General features: G+C 43.9%; 1 protein-coding gene across 2 annotated transcripts in view; it reads left to right on the forward strand.

Annotated features, from left to right (window-relative positions):
• Positions 1-17,794, forward strand: part of LOC120029748 (ras-related protein Rab-40B-like) — a 40,316-nt gene that overhangs the window by 1,770 nt on the left and 20,752 nt on the right. For both annotated transcript variants that reach the window (XM_038975017.1, XM_038975018.1), the window contains exon 3: positions 16,883-16,943. In XM_038975017.1, the coding sequence (XP_038830945.1) occupies positions 16,883-16,943 (61 nt within the window). The remainder of the gene's footprint in view (positions 1-16,882; positions 16,944-17,794) is intronic.

Raw genomic sequence — 17,794 nt, forward strand, 5'->3', positions numbered from 1 at the left:
TCTCTCGCCCTCTCCCCATCTCTCTCTCTCTCTCTCCCTCCCCATCTTTCTCGCTGTCCCTCTCCCCATCTTTCTCGCTGTCCCTCTCCCCATCTTTCTCGCTGTCCCTCTCCCCATCTTTCTCGCTCTCCCTCTCCCCATCTTTCTCGCTCTCCCCATCTCTCTCTCTCTCTCTCCCTCTCCCCATCTCTCTCTCTCTCTCCCTCTCCCCATCTCTCTCTCTCCCCATCTCTCTCTCTCTCCCTCCCTCTCCCCATCTCTCTCTCTCTCTCTCTCTCTCCCTACCCCCATCTCTCTCTCTCTCCACACCTTAACAATGTAACACATGTGCCATAATGTACCTTGTAACTGAACATAAAAGGAGTGTAATGAAATCTTGGCCATATAATGTCTCACCAACCATTGCTTTTCACAATGTATAACTTAAGTGTGCTACCCTAAAGGTGGTAGGTAGATGTTGATTTCAGGCATGTCTGAGCTTGTTTCTGCAACCGTGGGAAAACTCTCTCTAGCGTTGGTTCGAAGGCACGTTCAAGCTTGTTTCTTCAACCGTGGGAAAACTCTCTCCAGTGTTGGTCGAAGGCAGCTCAGGCATCAGACAGCTATTCAGGCAAAGCCCACACCAATGCTTTCCAATAAGTCAATACCTCCAGTACTGCCCGAGCCACAGTTTTTCCACAGCAATCATCACACACACTGCAAGAAGAATAATGAGGGAAACAGAAGAGCTACTGCAGGGCATGATACAATAATTGGGTTGTGAGCATAAATGCATATTTCTGTTCTCTGTAAGTAAAAAAAATAAAAATTAAGTGCATCTTATGTTTGTATTTAATACAGACTTGCTCATCCTGGATATACAGATAGCTGACTCTGCCCAGGATGTTGTGGACATGTTAATGAGGTATATGAGAGCAGAGTGTACCTCAGGGACTGACTCTTCTAGTTCCAGGCCTGGGGAGAGAGTACCTCAGTGACTGACTCTTCTAGTTCCAGGCCTGGTGAGAGAGTACCTCAGGGACTGACTCTTCTTGTTCCAGGCCTGGTGAGAGAGTACCTCAGGGACTGACTCTTCTAGTTCCAGGCCTGGGGAGAGAGTACCTCAGGAAGAATGTTGGGTAGGTTACTTTCTAAGTGTAATCTGTTAGGTTCTAGTTACCTGTCAAATTTTAATTAGGAAAGTAACTTATTAAAGGATTATCCAAACTCGATTAAGTAATCTGATTACTTTTAGACTATGTTCCCCTTAAGAGGCATTAGAAAAATACAAACATTTACATTGAATGACATCTATATCTAAGATAAATCAATGTTAGAGTTGACATAGCTGGCCATAAATTTGTTGCATTTTACTTTATGCGTTGGTTATGTAGGCTTCATTGCTTTGTACTACAGATAATAATAATAAGAAGAAGAAGAAGAAGAAGAATAGGATTAGACTGTCTTTACATTAAAAACCAAAGTCTGTCAGATTTCCAGTCATTCCAATTCATTTCATAGGCCTACCCCTTGATCTAAAAGTATAGGACTTGGAAATATAGATGAGCCAAATTGTTTTACCGGAGCATAACCCAAAAACTATGGACTTATTAGCTTACTCTGTTGTTTATGACTTTGTTGTCATGGAGAACTGATTGGGCTTATTGCTTCCAGTTGAAAAATAAATGCTGCTCTCATGGAATAGAATCCTTTAAGTTTCAGCACTACCGAAATGTGCTATTTGCGTGTGAAAAATGTATGTCATATGCTGCATTTGCTATAGACCTAATGTTTACATTTTTGTTGGTGACACTTTTTGACAAGTCGATAGTTTGCAGCTTTTTTAAGTCTTATCAAATGTGTACGAGTTTTAGCATGTGTCTGTAAGGCCTAAGAAAATTTTTGTGGAATCAGCACAAATTCGATTGAGCAATAAAAGCCCCACCTTAAAATAAACTTGTTTTTGACAGTATGGAGCACTATACCACAGTGGAGTTTAGAAGGGAGGAACTACCTCAAACTTTTATTCCATAGGCTGGGATCCGCACTATGCAGCTGTTGCCAGAGCGCATTTTTCGCAGGTTGACGTTTATTGGCATGAGTCTCGTCCTGGAGCCAGAACTGAGCGGTTTCCACTAGATGGGAAAGCTGCAAAGTCAAAATTGGCTGTATTGTAAAAATGTATGAAAACAAAAATGAACTTTGTGGCTGTGCCAGCTAGTGACCACACACTGGGCACACCATGTCATTTCAACATGGATAATATTTGGCTGAGACGTTGATCAATGAGATTACAACCTATATTCACCCACGCAAAAAGACAGCCAAACGTTAGTTGAATTACCAAAGTGTTAACACTATGCGTTCAACCATCTAAAAGCACTACCAAATGTCCGATTTTTGGTTTAGTTGTCACAAAATGTCTAACTGTGCTTTCCACCATTTTTAAAAGCACAGGAAAATTCAAAATGGTAATACAATGTCAGATTTTTGGTTTATTTATTCAACAGATTGTGTTATAACTGTGCTTAATCTGATAGCAGAACCAAATGACCTGGATTACAGTTGAGATTACATTAAAACTACATGGTGCAAGTGATCAATGCCGTTCGAGATTCTGTACAGATTATCACAGTCCTGTGAAGACCTATGCATGCTATCTTGAACATGCACACTTTATACGATTATATAAGGTATTATATATAGTTACGAGTAACCTCAATGTGGGCATGTATGTTTTATTCAATTACGGTTGAATGTTACATTAGTTTGTAAAATGGCCTTAACTTCAGGCTATTTACTGGATTACAAAAGTAATATTGTGTTTGGTTGACAACGCAACCAAATGTCAACATTTAACTGAAATGTATTTACTGTTTGGATAGTTCCATCTGAGCCACTGGCTTAATCCCATTCTTTAACTTTTATTTTAGGTTGAGTTGGAGATATGAATCCTTGTTAATAAGATATTTATTGTACTTCAAAAATGATATTGAATTGTGTTTGGTTGTCAACGCAACCAAATATCAACATTTGAAGGAGTTTTATCTTCTGCCTGGATAGTTCCAGCTGTGCCACTGACTTAGTCTGGCTTCAATTCCAGTTTGTCTACAAATTGTTAATTGATATGTTGGATTCCCTTCTCCATCTCAACCAAAAATATAACTTAAAGAATAGGACTAAATAAATTATAACTTTATTTAAATAAAGTTTTTAATTTAGTCCTATTCTTTAACATGTGTATATATACTAAATTATATATACTAAATTAAAAACTTTTTACATCTGTAATTTTTATCATAGGTACACTTCAACTGTGAGAGACGGAATCTAAAGCAAAAATCCAGAAAATCCCATTGTATGATTTTTAAGTTTAATTAATTAATTAATTAATTAATATTTCCCTCCACTTTTCAGGGAAATCTGTTCACTAGATGTTGGAACATTGCTGCAGGGACTTGCTTCCATTCAGCCACAACAGCATTAGTGAGGTCGGGCAATTATCATGATGAAACAGGAAAGGGACTTCCCCAAACTGTTGCCACAAAGTTTGAATCACAGAATCGTCTAGAATGGAATTGTTTGCTGTAGCATTAAGATTTCCCTTCACTGGAACTAAGGGGCCTAGCCTGAACCATTAAACCAGACCCAGACCATTATTCCTCCTCCACCGAACTTTACTGTTGGCACAATGCATTGTGGCAGGTAGCGTTCTCCTGGCATCCGCCAAACCCATACTCGTCGGTTGGACTGCCAGATGGTGAAGCGGGATTCATGAGTCCAGAGAACGCGCTTCCACTGCTCCAGAGTCCAATGGCGGTGAGCTTTACACCCCTCCAGTCGACGCTTGGCAGTGCGCATCTTAGGCTTGTGTGAGGACGTTGCTTCAAGAGGCAGTTTGGAACTCGGCAGTGAGTGTTGCAACTGAGGACAGACGATTTTTACGCACTTCAGCACTTGGCGGTCACGTTCTGTGAGCTTGTGTGGCCTACCACTTTGCGGCTGAGACGTTGTTGCTCCTAGACGTTTCCACTTCACAATAACAGCACTTACAGTTGACCGGGGCAGCTCTAGCAGGGCAGTAATTTGACACTGACTTGTTGGCATCCTATGACGGTGCCACGTTGAATGTCGCTGAGCTCATCAGTAAGGCCATTCTACTGCTATTGTTTGTCTATGGAGGTTGCATGGCTGTGTGCTCGATTTTATACACCTGTCGGCAACAGGTGTGGCTGAAATAGCTGAATCCTTTCTTAATTTAAAGTAATCCTAGAAGTAATCATCTAGTTGTTAAAAAGTATCTGTAATCTGATTTACAATATTTTTTTCTGGTACTTTTTTTTGTAATCTGTTACTCCCCAACCATGCTCATGGGAGAGCACAGGAAAGAGCAGACCTCTCTGGTAACCTCTTTGTTCTCTTTCGGTCTGGCTACTACACACTATTCTATTACAACTAATCTATTAGATATTGTGGGAAACCACTAGGTACGTTTATGATTTGGTGGCTTTGATGCTAGGTCTATTAGTGAACATGTATTGAGTAATAAGTGAATTTGTCCAAATATATGTATGATATCTTCAACTGAGGGGACTAGATACATAAAGTAATTTAATTTCTAAATGATAAAACAGATGTGTATAAAAATACCCTCAAATGAAATCCAATGGAATGAGGGTAGGCAAGTGAGTGTTGAAAAGATGTTGACAATGAGAAAGAGGGACAGAGGGACAGGGACAGAGATAATAGGGCGAGAGAGGAATAGAGACACAGGGACAGAGATAATAGGGCAAGAGAGACAGAGGGACAGGGACAGAGATAATAGGGCGAGAGAGGAAGAGAGACAGGGACAGAGATAATAGGGCGAGAGAGACAGAGGGACAGAGATAATAGGGCAAGAGAGGAATAGAGACACAGGGACAGAGATAATAGGGCAAGAGAGGAAGAGGGACAGGGACAGAGATAATAGGGCAAGAGAGGAAGAGGGACAGGGACAGAGATAATAGGGCGAGAGAGGAATAGACACAGGGACAGAGATAATAGGGCGAGAGAGGAATAGAGACAGAGGGACGGGGAGATGATGGGAGAGTCCGTTGTCAAACTACTACTAATTTGCTGGGAATATTCTAGAAGCTTGTACAGCCTCCATGATGTCTATTAACAGTAATGTCTGGTTTAGAGTTCACAACCCACTGACTATTAAAACCTACCCAAACCAGAAACCGTGGACAGATGGCAGCATTCGCGCAAAACTGAAAGCGTGAACCATCGCATTAACCATGTCAAAGTGACTGGGAATATGGCCGAATAGAAACCGTGTAGTTATTCCCTCCATAAGGCAATCCAACAGGCAAAACGTCAGTATAGAGACAAAGTGGAGTCGCAATTCAACGGCTCAAACATGAGACGTATGTGGCAGGGTCTACAGACAATCACGGACTACGAAGGGAAAACCAGTCACGTCGCGGATACCGACGTCTTGCTTCTGGACAAGCACCTTCTTCGCCCACTTAGAGGATAACACAGTGCCACCGACGCGGCCTGCTACAAGGACTGTGGGCTCTCCTTCTCCATGGCCGACGTGAGTAAGACATTTTAAGAGTGTTAACCCTCGCAAGGCTGCCAGCCCAGACGGCATCCCTAGCCGCGTCCTCAGAGCATGCGCAGACCAGCTGGCTGGAGTGTTTATGGACATATTCAATCTCTCCTCATCCCAGTCTGCTGTCCCCACTTGCATCAATATGTCAACTATTGTTCCTGTACCCAAGAAAGCGAAGGTAACTGAACTAAATGACTATCGCCCCGTAGCACTCACTTCTGTCATCATGAAATGCTTTGAGAGACTAGTCAAGGATCATATCACCTCTACCTTACCTGACACCCTAGACCCACTTCAATTTGCTTACCGCCCCAATAGATCCATAGACGATGCCATCGCACTGCAAACTGCACACTGCTCTATCCAATCTGGACAAGAGGAATACCTATGTAAGAATGCTGTTAATTGACTATAGCTCACCATTCAATACCATAGTACCCTCCAAGCTCATCATTAAGCTTGGGGCCCTGGGTCTGACCCCGCCCTGTGCAACTGGGTCCTGGACTTCCTGACGGGCCAACCCCAGGTGATGAAGGTAGGAAACAACACCTCCACTTCACTGATCCTCAACACAGGGGCCCCACAAGGGTGTGTGCTCAGCCCCCTCCTGTACTCCCTGTTCACCCATGACTGCATGGTTACCACGCACACCTCCAACGCACACCTCCAACTCAATCATTAAGTCTGCAGACAACACAACAGTAGTAGGCTTGATCACCAACAATGACGAGACAGCCTACAGGGAGGAGGTGAGGGCCCTGGGAGAGTGGTGCCAGGAAAATAACCTCTTACTCAACGTCAACAAAACCAAGGAGCTGATTGTGTACTTCAGGAAACAGCCCCTATCCACATTGATGGGACCGCAGTGGAGAAGGTGGAAAGCTTCAAGTTCCTCGCCGTACACTGAAATGATCCACCCACACAGACAGTGTGGTGAAGAAGGCGCAACAGGAGGCTGAATAAATTTGGCTTGGCCCCTAAAACCCTCACAAACTTTTACAGATGCACAATTGAGAGCATGCTGTCGGGTACCTGGTACGGCAACTGTACCGCCAGTAACCGCAGGGCTCTCCAGTGGGTGGTGGTGTCTGCCCAATGTATCACCGGGGGCAAACTACCTGCCCTCCAGGACACCTACAGCACCCGATGTCGCAGGAAGGCCAAAAAGATCATCAAGGCCATCAACCACCTGAGCGAGGTCAGTACAGGTGCATCAAAGCTGGGACCGAGACAGAAGCTGTTTTTCAATCTCAAGGCCATCAGACAGTTAAATAGCCATCACTACCCAGCTTCCACCCGGTTATGCAACCCTGCACCTTAGAGGCTGCTGCCCTATATAAATAGACTTGGAATCACTGGCCACTTTAATAATGGAACACTAGTCACTTTAATAATGTTTATATACTGCTTTACTCATCTCATATGTATATACTGTTTTCTATTCTACTGTATTTAAGTCAATGCCACTCCGACATTGCTCAGTCTAATATTTATATATTTCTTAATTCCATTCTTTTAGATTCGTTTGAATTCTTAGATATTACTGTACTGTTGGCGCTACAGTAGGAACACAAGCATTTCGCTACAACCGCAATAACATCTGCTAAATATGTGTATGTGACCAATAGAATTTGATTTCCAGACAGGCCTTCCCCATTCCCCTGGTCGGGGAGCTTTTCCAGGGTGAAATGAGTCTGTCATAGCCTGCCCTAAACAGAGAGGGTATACATCCTAACTGAGGACTTTACAGGGGGTCAGAAAGTCTTAAAGAAAGATAATGTTCATATTTTTTTTACAAACCCAGGAGCTTGTTGCGATCATTGCGTTACGAATTCCATTCTGTGAGCGGTGAGGCAGACAGGCTACCAGCACACAGTGGATCAGGAAACTGTCCATTATGTAAGGACAGCAACCTGGTAGATGGAGAAAGTGTTTTACAGTGATTGTGTTCCAAATGGCAGGGCTCTGGCCAAAAGTAGTGCACTGTGTTCTTCTTCAATATTGTGTTTTTTCTGCTCTGCGACATTCAGAATGTGTCACTCTCTATTAACACACCTCCTGAGGGAGACTTCCCAACATGCAATATGAAGCACTTTGGAGATTCAGGGAAAGTGTTATGGGGTATAAATGTAAAACATCATCATCAACAGTGTTTGTTTTCATTCTCTTTAACTGATGTTTGTTTGACTGATTCCTACAGGGAGCTGTATAAAAGGCAGTTAGGTTGAGTCCCAAATGGGACCCTATTTCCTATGAGCCCTGTTCAAAAGTAGTGCCCCATATAGTGGATAGGGATCTATTTGGGACGCAAACAGGGTTTTCCTCAGAGGACCTTAGTTAGCTGCTAATTACCTAATTTTCTCTCTTAGTGTTTCTTTCTTAATGTTCTCATTACAGCAACACCAACCGTGGTCATCTAGAGCCGGTGTGAAGTCATTCCTTTATTCCCGTGGGAAGTGTATGTGTGTCTCCGCACGTGTGTGTGTGTTCATACTCCGATTTGTTATTGCACTCCTTTATTAAAAACACTTTATAAAATCACTGCGAAATTGTGTTGTGCTTGTGAAAACAGAAATATTTTACAGGTTTTCCTGATTTATACTATAGAGGGGCAGTTATCAACTTAATCTTCTGGAGAATCCAATAAGGGACACATGGCAAGCTCCCTCGGAAGAATTTAAATTACATTTTGGTATACCAATTAAGAGACAAATATTTTCCAAACTTATTTTGAGGTTTGTCTCAACATTGCTACTTTAAGATGCAGTTCTGTCTGACTTTTGCTGCTTGAATGATGTGTTGGTTTCTACATTGAAAACATGGACAAAATCCACACACTGAAGAATGTGTGGGTATTCTCTTGGTGTTCTCTTGCACGACCAGTGAAATCTTTTGTATGTTTTTGTACACTACAATTTCTCCTGGTTGTATTGACATGGTTTGTTGTCTGTGGCCCTGCTCGGTTTTTGCTAGTATCACAGGATATGATGAATCTGATGTGTGTTTTATATAGGAGCCACAGTTTCCTCCACCTCCCGGCTGGTTTGGCTTGTTTTAAACACCATGGAACAGAGGCTGTGTCCCACATGGCACCCTATTCCCTATATAGTGCACTACTTTCTACCGGAGCACTATGGGCCCTGGTCAAACGTAGTGCACTGTATAGGGAATAGGGCGCCATTTAGGATGCAGTCAGTGTTTCCCCTTCAGCGCTCTGGCCAATAATTTCTGTTGCCGTAAGGCTACTAAATGTGGAATCAACAGGATCCAACGTTGATCTCAGTTTTGGGTCAGTTCTACTAATAGGATGGAATAAAGGGAGAGTGGAAGCATTTCTGTGGTCAGCCAGTCTCCATGGCCAGAGAAAGATGTTTCAGTCCCAAATCATACCCTATTCCCTATATAGTGCACTACTTTTATCAAGGGCCCATAGGGCTCTCGTCAAAAAATAGTGTACTATGTAGGGAACAGGGTACCATTTGGGATGTGCACAGAGAGTGAGCTGGGCGGTCTGGATGAGATGATGGCTGAGTTGGAGCGCTCACAGGGGAATGACCACAGACTCCAGAAGCAGTGGAACAGTTGGAACACAGACAGTGGAGTGACCACAGACTCCAGAAGCAGTGGAACAGTTGGAACACAGACAGTGGAATGACCACAGACTCCAGAAGCAGTGGAACAGTTGGAACACAGACAGTGGAGTGACCACAGACTCCAGAAGCAGTGGAACAGTTGGAACACAGACAGTGGAGTGACCACAGACTCCAGAAGCAGTGGAACAGTTGGAACACAGACAGTGGAGTGACCACAGACTCCAGAAGCAGTGGAACAGTTGGAACACAGACAGTGGAGTGACCACAGACTCCAGAAGCAGTGGAACAGTTGGAACACAGACAGTGGAGTGACCACAGACTCCAGAAGCAGTGGAACAGTTGGAACACAGACAGTGGAATGACCACAGACTCCAGAAGCAGTGGAACAGTTGGAACACAGACAGTGGAGTGACCACAGACTCCAGAAGCAGTGGAACAGTTGGAACACAGACAGTGGAGTGACCACAGACTCCAGAAGCAGTGGAACAGTTGGAACACAGACAGTGGAGTGACCACAGACTCCAGAAGCAGTGGAACAGTTGGAACACAGACAGTGGAGTGACCACAGACTCCAGAAGCAGTGGAACAGTTGGAACACAGACAGTGGAATGACCACAGACTCCAGAAGCAGTGGAACAGTTGGAACACAGACAGTGGAGTGACCACAGACTCCAGAAGCAGTGGAACAGTTGGAACACAGACAGTGGAGTGACCACAGACTCCAGAAGCAGTGGAACAGTTGGAACACAGACAGTGGAGTGACCACAGAGATTCTAGAATCCCTCTGCTCCAACAGAATCCTTCCATAAACTGTTGTTGAGGTCGCAGGCCACAGAACAGTTCCAAACCAAATTAGATCACTTGATTATAGTTCAGAACACACACATACAGGGAAAGAGTCACGCATGTACAAAGACAGAAATACTAAATTACCGCGTGGTGATATCTGCATGGAGGGCCAAAACTCCATACCACCAAAACAGGCTGAAATTTCAGGCGACTTTTCAAACAGCTCTTACACTAAAAGGGCATTTTCACAATTTCACAGTGTTATTCCAACCTCATTGTGAGACAAATCACATTTTTGACTGCACTGGGCCTTTAACAGAAGGATAGGGAGGAGAGGAGAAGAGAGGGGGAAGGAGGAGAGCTATTGAGCCCTACAGTAATCATACTGAGAGAAAATGCATGCAATCAGTAACAGATGGCAGAGAGGTGAGATGGAGGGATGAAGGTTGACAGATGGAAAGGGGGGAAAGGGGGGAGTGACCTGCAGGATTCAGCCTTACTGTATTAGGCTGGTAGTAATGTAGTAGGTGACTGACTGGATGTGTGCCAAATGGCACCCTGTTTCCTCTATAGTGCACTTCTGTTGACCAGAGTCCATTGGGAATCAACCAACCTAATGCAGCTGTTTTCTTATTGTCTGGATACGTAGAGCCACACTAATGATACAATTACTCTGACATATCCAAACCTAGAGAGAGCACTTCTTTTTACACGGAAAGTATACTGTGTGGTGTGTGTGTGTGTGTGTGTGTGTGGTGTGTGTGTGTGAGTGACCAGGTCTGCCAGCCAACACAGGGCGCTAGGGCAGCAGGTCACCCAGAGAGCGTTGGGCCACTAACCGAAAGCTTTCTAGTTCGAATCCCCGAGCTGACTAGCTGAAAAATGTGCAGATCTGAGCTTGAGCAAGGCACCAGGATCGCTGTCAATAATATCTGATCACTGGCCGTGACCCCACTCTCTCAGGGAGTGCACTTGTACAAATATAAGCACCCCCTATTTGACCTCTGATGCATGTCAACAGACATAATAATGATTATCATAACCCCTTACATAACGTCGCCTCTCCACAGTGTTTTGTGTGTAAGGCCGTATGTGCTAGGCTTTGGGTTTTTCTCAAAATAACCCTTCAGACTCCTGAGGGGCCCTCATATGAAAACTGTCTCTGCCAGTTTTAACTGGAGCTGGCACCTCACACAAAGTTTCATAACAGAGTCAGAATCACATCCCATATTGAATGATAGTTGATAGACACAAACAAGGATATACAGTGCATTCGTATTCAGACCCCTTGTTTTTCCACACTTTGTTACGTTACAGCCTTATTCTAAAATGTATTAAATGTGGGGTTTTTTCAGCAATCTACACACAATACCCCATGACAAGGCGAAAACAGGTTTTTAGAAATTGTACGAACTGTATTAAAAATAGAAAAGATAACTTATGTAAATAAGGTTTCAGACCCTTTGCTATGAGACTCGAAATTGAGCTCAGGTACATCCTGTTTCCATTGATCATCCTTGAGATGTTTCTCCAACTTCATTGGAGTTGTCACGACGTGGACCATCTCTCACTCTCTCCCACCACAGGTTTTACAACGGTCATAAATTCCGGGTAGAAACTATCTTCCCTGCCATGGGGTATTGAGGGACAGAGCGTATGGAGAACAAAGACATTCTTCTTGCCCAAAACTCCCAATCCCCAAAATTGGAGAATGAAACAATATTTCTATTTTTGAGAATGTGGGGATTGGAGGAGATGGAGGTGGAGGAGTGCCAAGATGGAGGTGGAGGAGTGCCAAGATGGCTGCGAGGTGGCTTCAATAGAGCTTTTGTGATTAGAGTTATTGATGTTTTTACATAAGTAGATGAATTGGAAAAGATGACTATTAGCTAACAGGACAGTGTGCCTGACTATTGAGTGAGTCAACGTATGTGTAGATGTGTTTGTTAATTAGAGGAGTCTGTAGCTGAGCTGTTGTATGTGTTTGCGTGTGAGCACACGTGCATGTGTGTGAGGGCGTGAGTTTATGGACACATACTGTAGCCATGCTTTTGTGTGACTCTTCCTCAGGGTGTCAACACAAACTACAGTATGTCCAATCCAATTACACAATGTCAAGTCAGAGACGGACCGATCCAAACCCAACCAGACAGTTGAGGCAGCACAGAGAGGCCGGAACGACACCTAGAGGGATGCGTTATGGGTACAGGTCGTGAGCAGGGCGGTTGCCAGGGGTGACAGTTTGACTGGTGAACTGACTCTTGATGTGGAGGAAAAGCATTAAATGCCACCTGTCAGCTGCCATTGGTATCTGTGAGCGCACGCGTGGAGACACACACACACACACACTTTATATTAGTAAATACAGTGCAATACAGTCCATTATTACGATGCAATACAGTCCATTATTACGATGCAATACAGTCCATTATTACGATGCAATACAGTCCATTATTACGATGCAATACAGTCCATTATTACGATGCAAAACACATTTTATTGGTCACATACACATGGTTAGCAGATGTTAATGCGAGTGTAGCGAAATGCTTGTGCTTCTAGTTCCGACCGTGCAGTAATATCTAACAAGTAACCTAACCATTTCACAACAACTACCTCATATACACACAAGTGTAAAGGAATGAATAATGCAAATGTTACATTTGTGCTGCTCTCATTGGCCAACAGTAAAGCGTGGCTTTTCTGCCGTTTATTACTGTAATTATCAGGACCTCTTATTGAGCAGACACACAGTACACTGCTGCTTCCAGACATGGTAAGGCTCTGAATACCTACTGAAGCTTCATCATAATACTCACAGGTTTAGTGTGCTTGTGTGTGTCTTTGTTTGCATGTATCCGTGCGTGCTTGCAGACTTGCGTCCGTGTGTGTGTGTGTGTGCTGCTGCTGTCACTATGTAGCTGTCTGTGCTGTGCAGTATGAGTCATTCTCACTGGGTGAGATCCAGTGGGGATTTCATCATCACTACTGTAACTTAACCCTTAGATGGTCATGGATTTAGTTTGATTTCTATGCAAACACATTGTTGTCATCTTCACACACACACACACACACACACACACACACACACACACACACGTACGTGTCATTCTGTGGTGGTAGCGTAATGTCTGTGGGGTGATGGGTTAACATTGGATCTGGTCTACGGAGTGGTGGTAGCGTAATGTCTGTGGGGTGATGGGTTAACATTGGATCTGGTCTACGGAATCCTGGCCTTTGAGAGACACACACACACAGCCTAGGAATCCTGCCCTTTGACCCCACCTACGTGTCTGATGAGAGCACAGCTGGGTCATGTAAAGTCTCATTACATCTCTGCCACTAAGCACATTAGTGTGTGTCTGTGTGTCTGTATGTGCACACCAGTATTTGACATTATGCCATCGTAATCAACAACGTAAGAAGATTTCAAGTACTTAGCTAAATGTTCCAGATTATGGAATCAGCACTTGAAAAGGTCCAGTGTGACGGATGGAGGGCGTGAGTGTGATGGCGTGAGTGAGGTGGCGTGAGTGATTTGTGATGCAAGGATAAGAGCTGTGTCTGATGAGGTCTCTAGGGCCAGGTATGGAAGCAGCCGTCACTGCCTTAGGAGTCGGGGGGCCCTTCTAATGTCGGGGGATTTTCAACAGGATCAGATTTCTATCCCAGTGTCACTTTGGAATGTCTAACACTCTAGACTCTGTTTAGGAGTCATCTGAGTGACCTGTGTGTGTGTGTGTGTGCGTGCGTGTGTGTGTGTGTGTGCGTGTGTGTGTGTGCGTTTAATCTGTGCATGCGTTCATCAGCGTTGCTTCACACGTCTGCCCACCTCCCTCACCACCCTATTCCCCGTTATAGTGCACTACTTTGGACCAGGGCCCATAGGGGATGTAGACATGTTCACTCACTCAGTGTTAAAGTTTAATCTGCTCCCTGCTGGATGACAGATGGAGAGTTCTTCTTCCACATGTTACCTCCTGATTCCTCCTGAAACATACAGAGCCCCATTAGTATCCTCTTATTCGTCTGTCTGTCTGTCTCTCTCTCTCTCTGCGTCTGTCTCTCTCTCTCTCTCTCTCTCTCTCTCTCTCTCTCTCTCTCTCTCTCTCTCTCTGCGTCTCTGTCTCTCTCTCTCTCTCTCTCTCTCTCTCTGCGTCTCTCTCTCTCTCTCTCTCTCTGCGTCTCTCTCTCTCTCTCTCTGCGTCTCTGTCTCTCTCTCTCTCTGCGTCTCTGTCTCTCTCTCTCTCTCTCTCTCTCTCTCTCTCTCTGCGTCTCTGTCTCTCTCTCTCTCTCTCTCTCTCTCTGCGTCTCTCTCTCTCTCTCTCTCTCTCTCTCTCTCTCTCTCTCTCTCTCTCTCTCTCTCTCTGCGTCTCTCTCTCTCTCTCTCTCTCTGCGTCTCTCTCTCTCTCTGCGTCTCTCTCTCTCTGCGTCTCTGTCTCTCTCTCTCTCTCTCTGCGTCTCTGTCTCTCTCTCTCTCTCTGCGTCTCTGTCTCTCTCTCTCTCTCTCTCTCTGCGTCTCTCTCTCTCTCTCTCTCTCTTTCTGCGTCTCTGTCTCTCTCTCTGCGTCTGTCTCTCTCTCTCTCTCTCTCTGCGTCTGTCTCTCTCTCTCTCTCTCTCTCTGCGTCTATGTCTCTCTCTCTCTCTCTCTCTCTCTCTCTCTCTCTCTCTCTCTCTCAATTCAATTCAATTCAAGGGGCTTTATTGGCATGGGAAACATGTGTTAACATTGCCAAAGCAAGTGAGGTAGATATTATACAAAAGTGAAATAAACAATACAAATTAACAGTAAACATTACACATACAGAAGTTTCAAAACAATAAAGACATTACAAATGTTATATTATATATATACAGTGTTGTAACAATGTACAAATGGTTAAAGCACACAAGTTAAAATAAATAAGCATAAATATGGGTTGTATTTACAATGGTGTTTGTTCTTCACTGGTTGCCCTTTTCTTGTGGCAACAGGTCACAAATCTTGCTGCTGTGATGGCACACTGTGGAATTTCTCCCAGTAGATATGGGAGTTTATCAAAATTGGATTTGTTTTCAAATTCTTTGTGGATCTGTGTAATCTGAGGGAAATATGTCTCTCTAATATGGTCATACATTGGGCAGGAGGTTAGGAAGTGCAGCTCAGTTTCCACCTCATTTTGTGGGCAGTGTGCACATAGCCTGTCTTCTCTTGAGAGCCATGTCTGCCTACGGCGGCCTTTCTCAATAGCAAGCCTATGCTCACTGAGTCTGTACATAGTCAAAGCTTTCCTTAAGTTTGGGTCAGTCACAGTGGTCAGGTATTCTGCCACTGTGTACTCTCTGTTTAGGGCCAAATAGCATTCTAGTTTGCTCTGTTTTTTTGTTAATTCTTTCCAATGTGTCAAGTAATTATCTTTTTGTTTTCTCATGATTTGGTTGGGTCTAATTGTGCTGTTGTCCTGGGGCTCTGTGGGGTGTGTTTGTGTTTGTGAACAGAGCCCTAGGACCAGCTTGCTTAGGGGACTCTTCTCCAGGTTCATCTCTCTGTAGGTGATGGCTTTGTTATGGAAAGTTTGGGAATCGCTTCCTTTTAGGTGGTTGTAGAATTTAACGGCTCTTTTCTGGATTTTGATAATTAGTGGGTATCGGCCTAATTCTGCTCTGCATGCATTATTTGGTGTTCTACGTTGTACACGGAGGATATTTTTGCAGAATTCTGCATGCAGAGTCTCAATTTGGTGTTTGTCCCATTTTGTGAAATCTTGGTTGGTGAGCGGACCCCAGACCTCACAACCATAAAGGGCAATGGGCTCTATGACTGATTCAAGTATTTTTAGCCAGATCCTAATTGGTATGTTGAAATTTATGTTCCTTTTGATGGCATAGAAGGCCCTTCTTGCCTTGTCTCTCAGATCGTTCACAGCTTTGTGGAAGTTACCTGTGGTGCTGATGTTTAGGCCGAGGTATGTATAGTTTTTTGTGTGCTCTAGGGCAACGGTGTCTAGATGGAATTTGTGGTCCTGGTGACTGGACCTTTTTTGGAACACCATTATTTTGGTCTTACTGAGATTTACTGTCAGGGCCCAGGTCTGACAGAATCTGTGCAGAAGATCTAGGTGCTCTCTCTCGCTCTCTCTCGCTCTGTGTCTCTCTGTCTCTCGCTCTCTGTCTCTCTCGCTCGGTCTGTCTCTCTCTCTCTCTCTCTGTCTCGCTCTCTCTCTCTCTGTCTGTCTCGCTCTCTCTCTCTCTCTGTCTCTCTCTCTCTCTGTCTCTCTCTGTGTCTGTCTCTCTGTCTCTCTCTGTGTCTGTCTCTGTCTGTCTGTCTGTCTGTCTGTCTGTCTGTCTGTGTCTGTCTGTCTCTCAATTAAAATCAAGGGGCTTTATTGGTATATTGGTATGGGAAACATATTACACATTGCCAAAGCAAGTGAAGTAGATAATAAACAAAAGTGAAATAAACAATACAAATGAACAGTAAACATTACACTCACAAAAGTTCCTAAAGAATAAAGACATTTCAAATGTCATATTATGAGCAAATAGTTATAGTACAAAAGGGAAAATAAATAAACACATATGGGTTGTATTTACAATGGTGTTTCTTCTTCAATGGGGTTGCCCTTTTCTTGTGGCAACAGGTCACGCATCTTGCTGCTGTGATGGCACACTGGTATTTCACCCAGTAGATATGGAAGTTTATCAAAATTGGGTTTGTTTTAAAATTCTTTGTGGGTCTGTGTAATGAGGTAAAAATGTGTCTCTAATATGGTCATACATTTGGCAGGAGGTTAGGAAGTGCAGCTCAGTTTCCACAGCCTGTCCTCTCTCTCTCCCTCTCATGTAGAATGATCATGACAGTTCAGACATACTGTACAAGGCCTAGATACATTCAGAGTAGACTAAGAGAGATGGTATTAACATCATTTTATGTTGTTGGCAGGAATCGACTACAAGACGACTACGATACTCCTAGATGGAAGAAGAGTCAAACTGCAGCTCTGGTGAGTGAAGTCACTGTACACACACACACACACACACACGTTACCCTGCTAAACTCATCCCATTTCCACGTCAGGGATATTGAAATGTTAAATGTGACTCTATGGCCTCCTGTCCCAACTGGAATCCTATTTCCTATATAGTGCACTACTTTTGACCACGTCCCCATGCGGCTGTATGTAGGGGATGGAGGGCCATTTGGTACACAGCCCCTCGTCTTATCATCTATTTGATAAGACGGGGGGCTGTGTACCAAACAGTACTCTGACTGTATCATGTTGATCAGATTAGGAGAAGAATAGAGTATTGTCCTGAAGGAGGTCAAAGAGAGGCAGACCTTGTTATAAGGAGAAGCGTAAAGGCAGAGATGAGTTCTGTATAGAGGCTCAATAAGAAACATGCATGTCTGATTACAGTAAGGGGGATTGTAGCCAGATTTGTCAATAGGGATGAGGGAAGGACACACACTCTGTGGTCCCCATCGTGTGTCCTCTGCCATCCCGCCTCTCCACTCTACTCCTGACCGCTACGCTGAGAGCAGTGCTTTTATTTTTAGAGGGTTTCGCTTTTAGTCGAGTCAATATTGAATTATTAATCTGGAAATTTAGTTTGTCTAAGAGGATGAGATTATTTCATGCTTTAACAGAGGGGGTGTTAGAAATGCTCTCTACCCTCCTCCCTATGGCTACATGCTAATCACAGCTGGCTAGCGTGACATTGGGGAAACAGTGGTAAAATGCTAGCGCGGCTAGTGTAGCATTAGCAAAGAACTAGTAAGGCATGGTGGAACATTGGTAAATTATAACGTAGTTAACACATTAGCACAGAGTTAGCTAGCAGTTAGTGTGCAGAA

The sequence above is a fragment of the Salvelinus namaycush genome, chromosome 35 (genome assembly GCF_016432855.1).
Source record: "Salvelinus namaycush isolate Seneca chromosome 35, SaNama_1.0, whole genome shotgun sequence".
Classification (NCBI taxonomy): domain Eukaryota; kingdom Metazoa; phylum Chordata; class Actinopteri; order Salmoniformes; family Salmonidae; genus Salvelinus; species Salvelinus namaycush.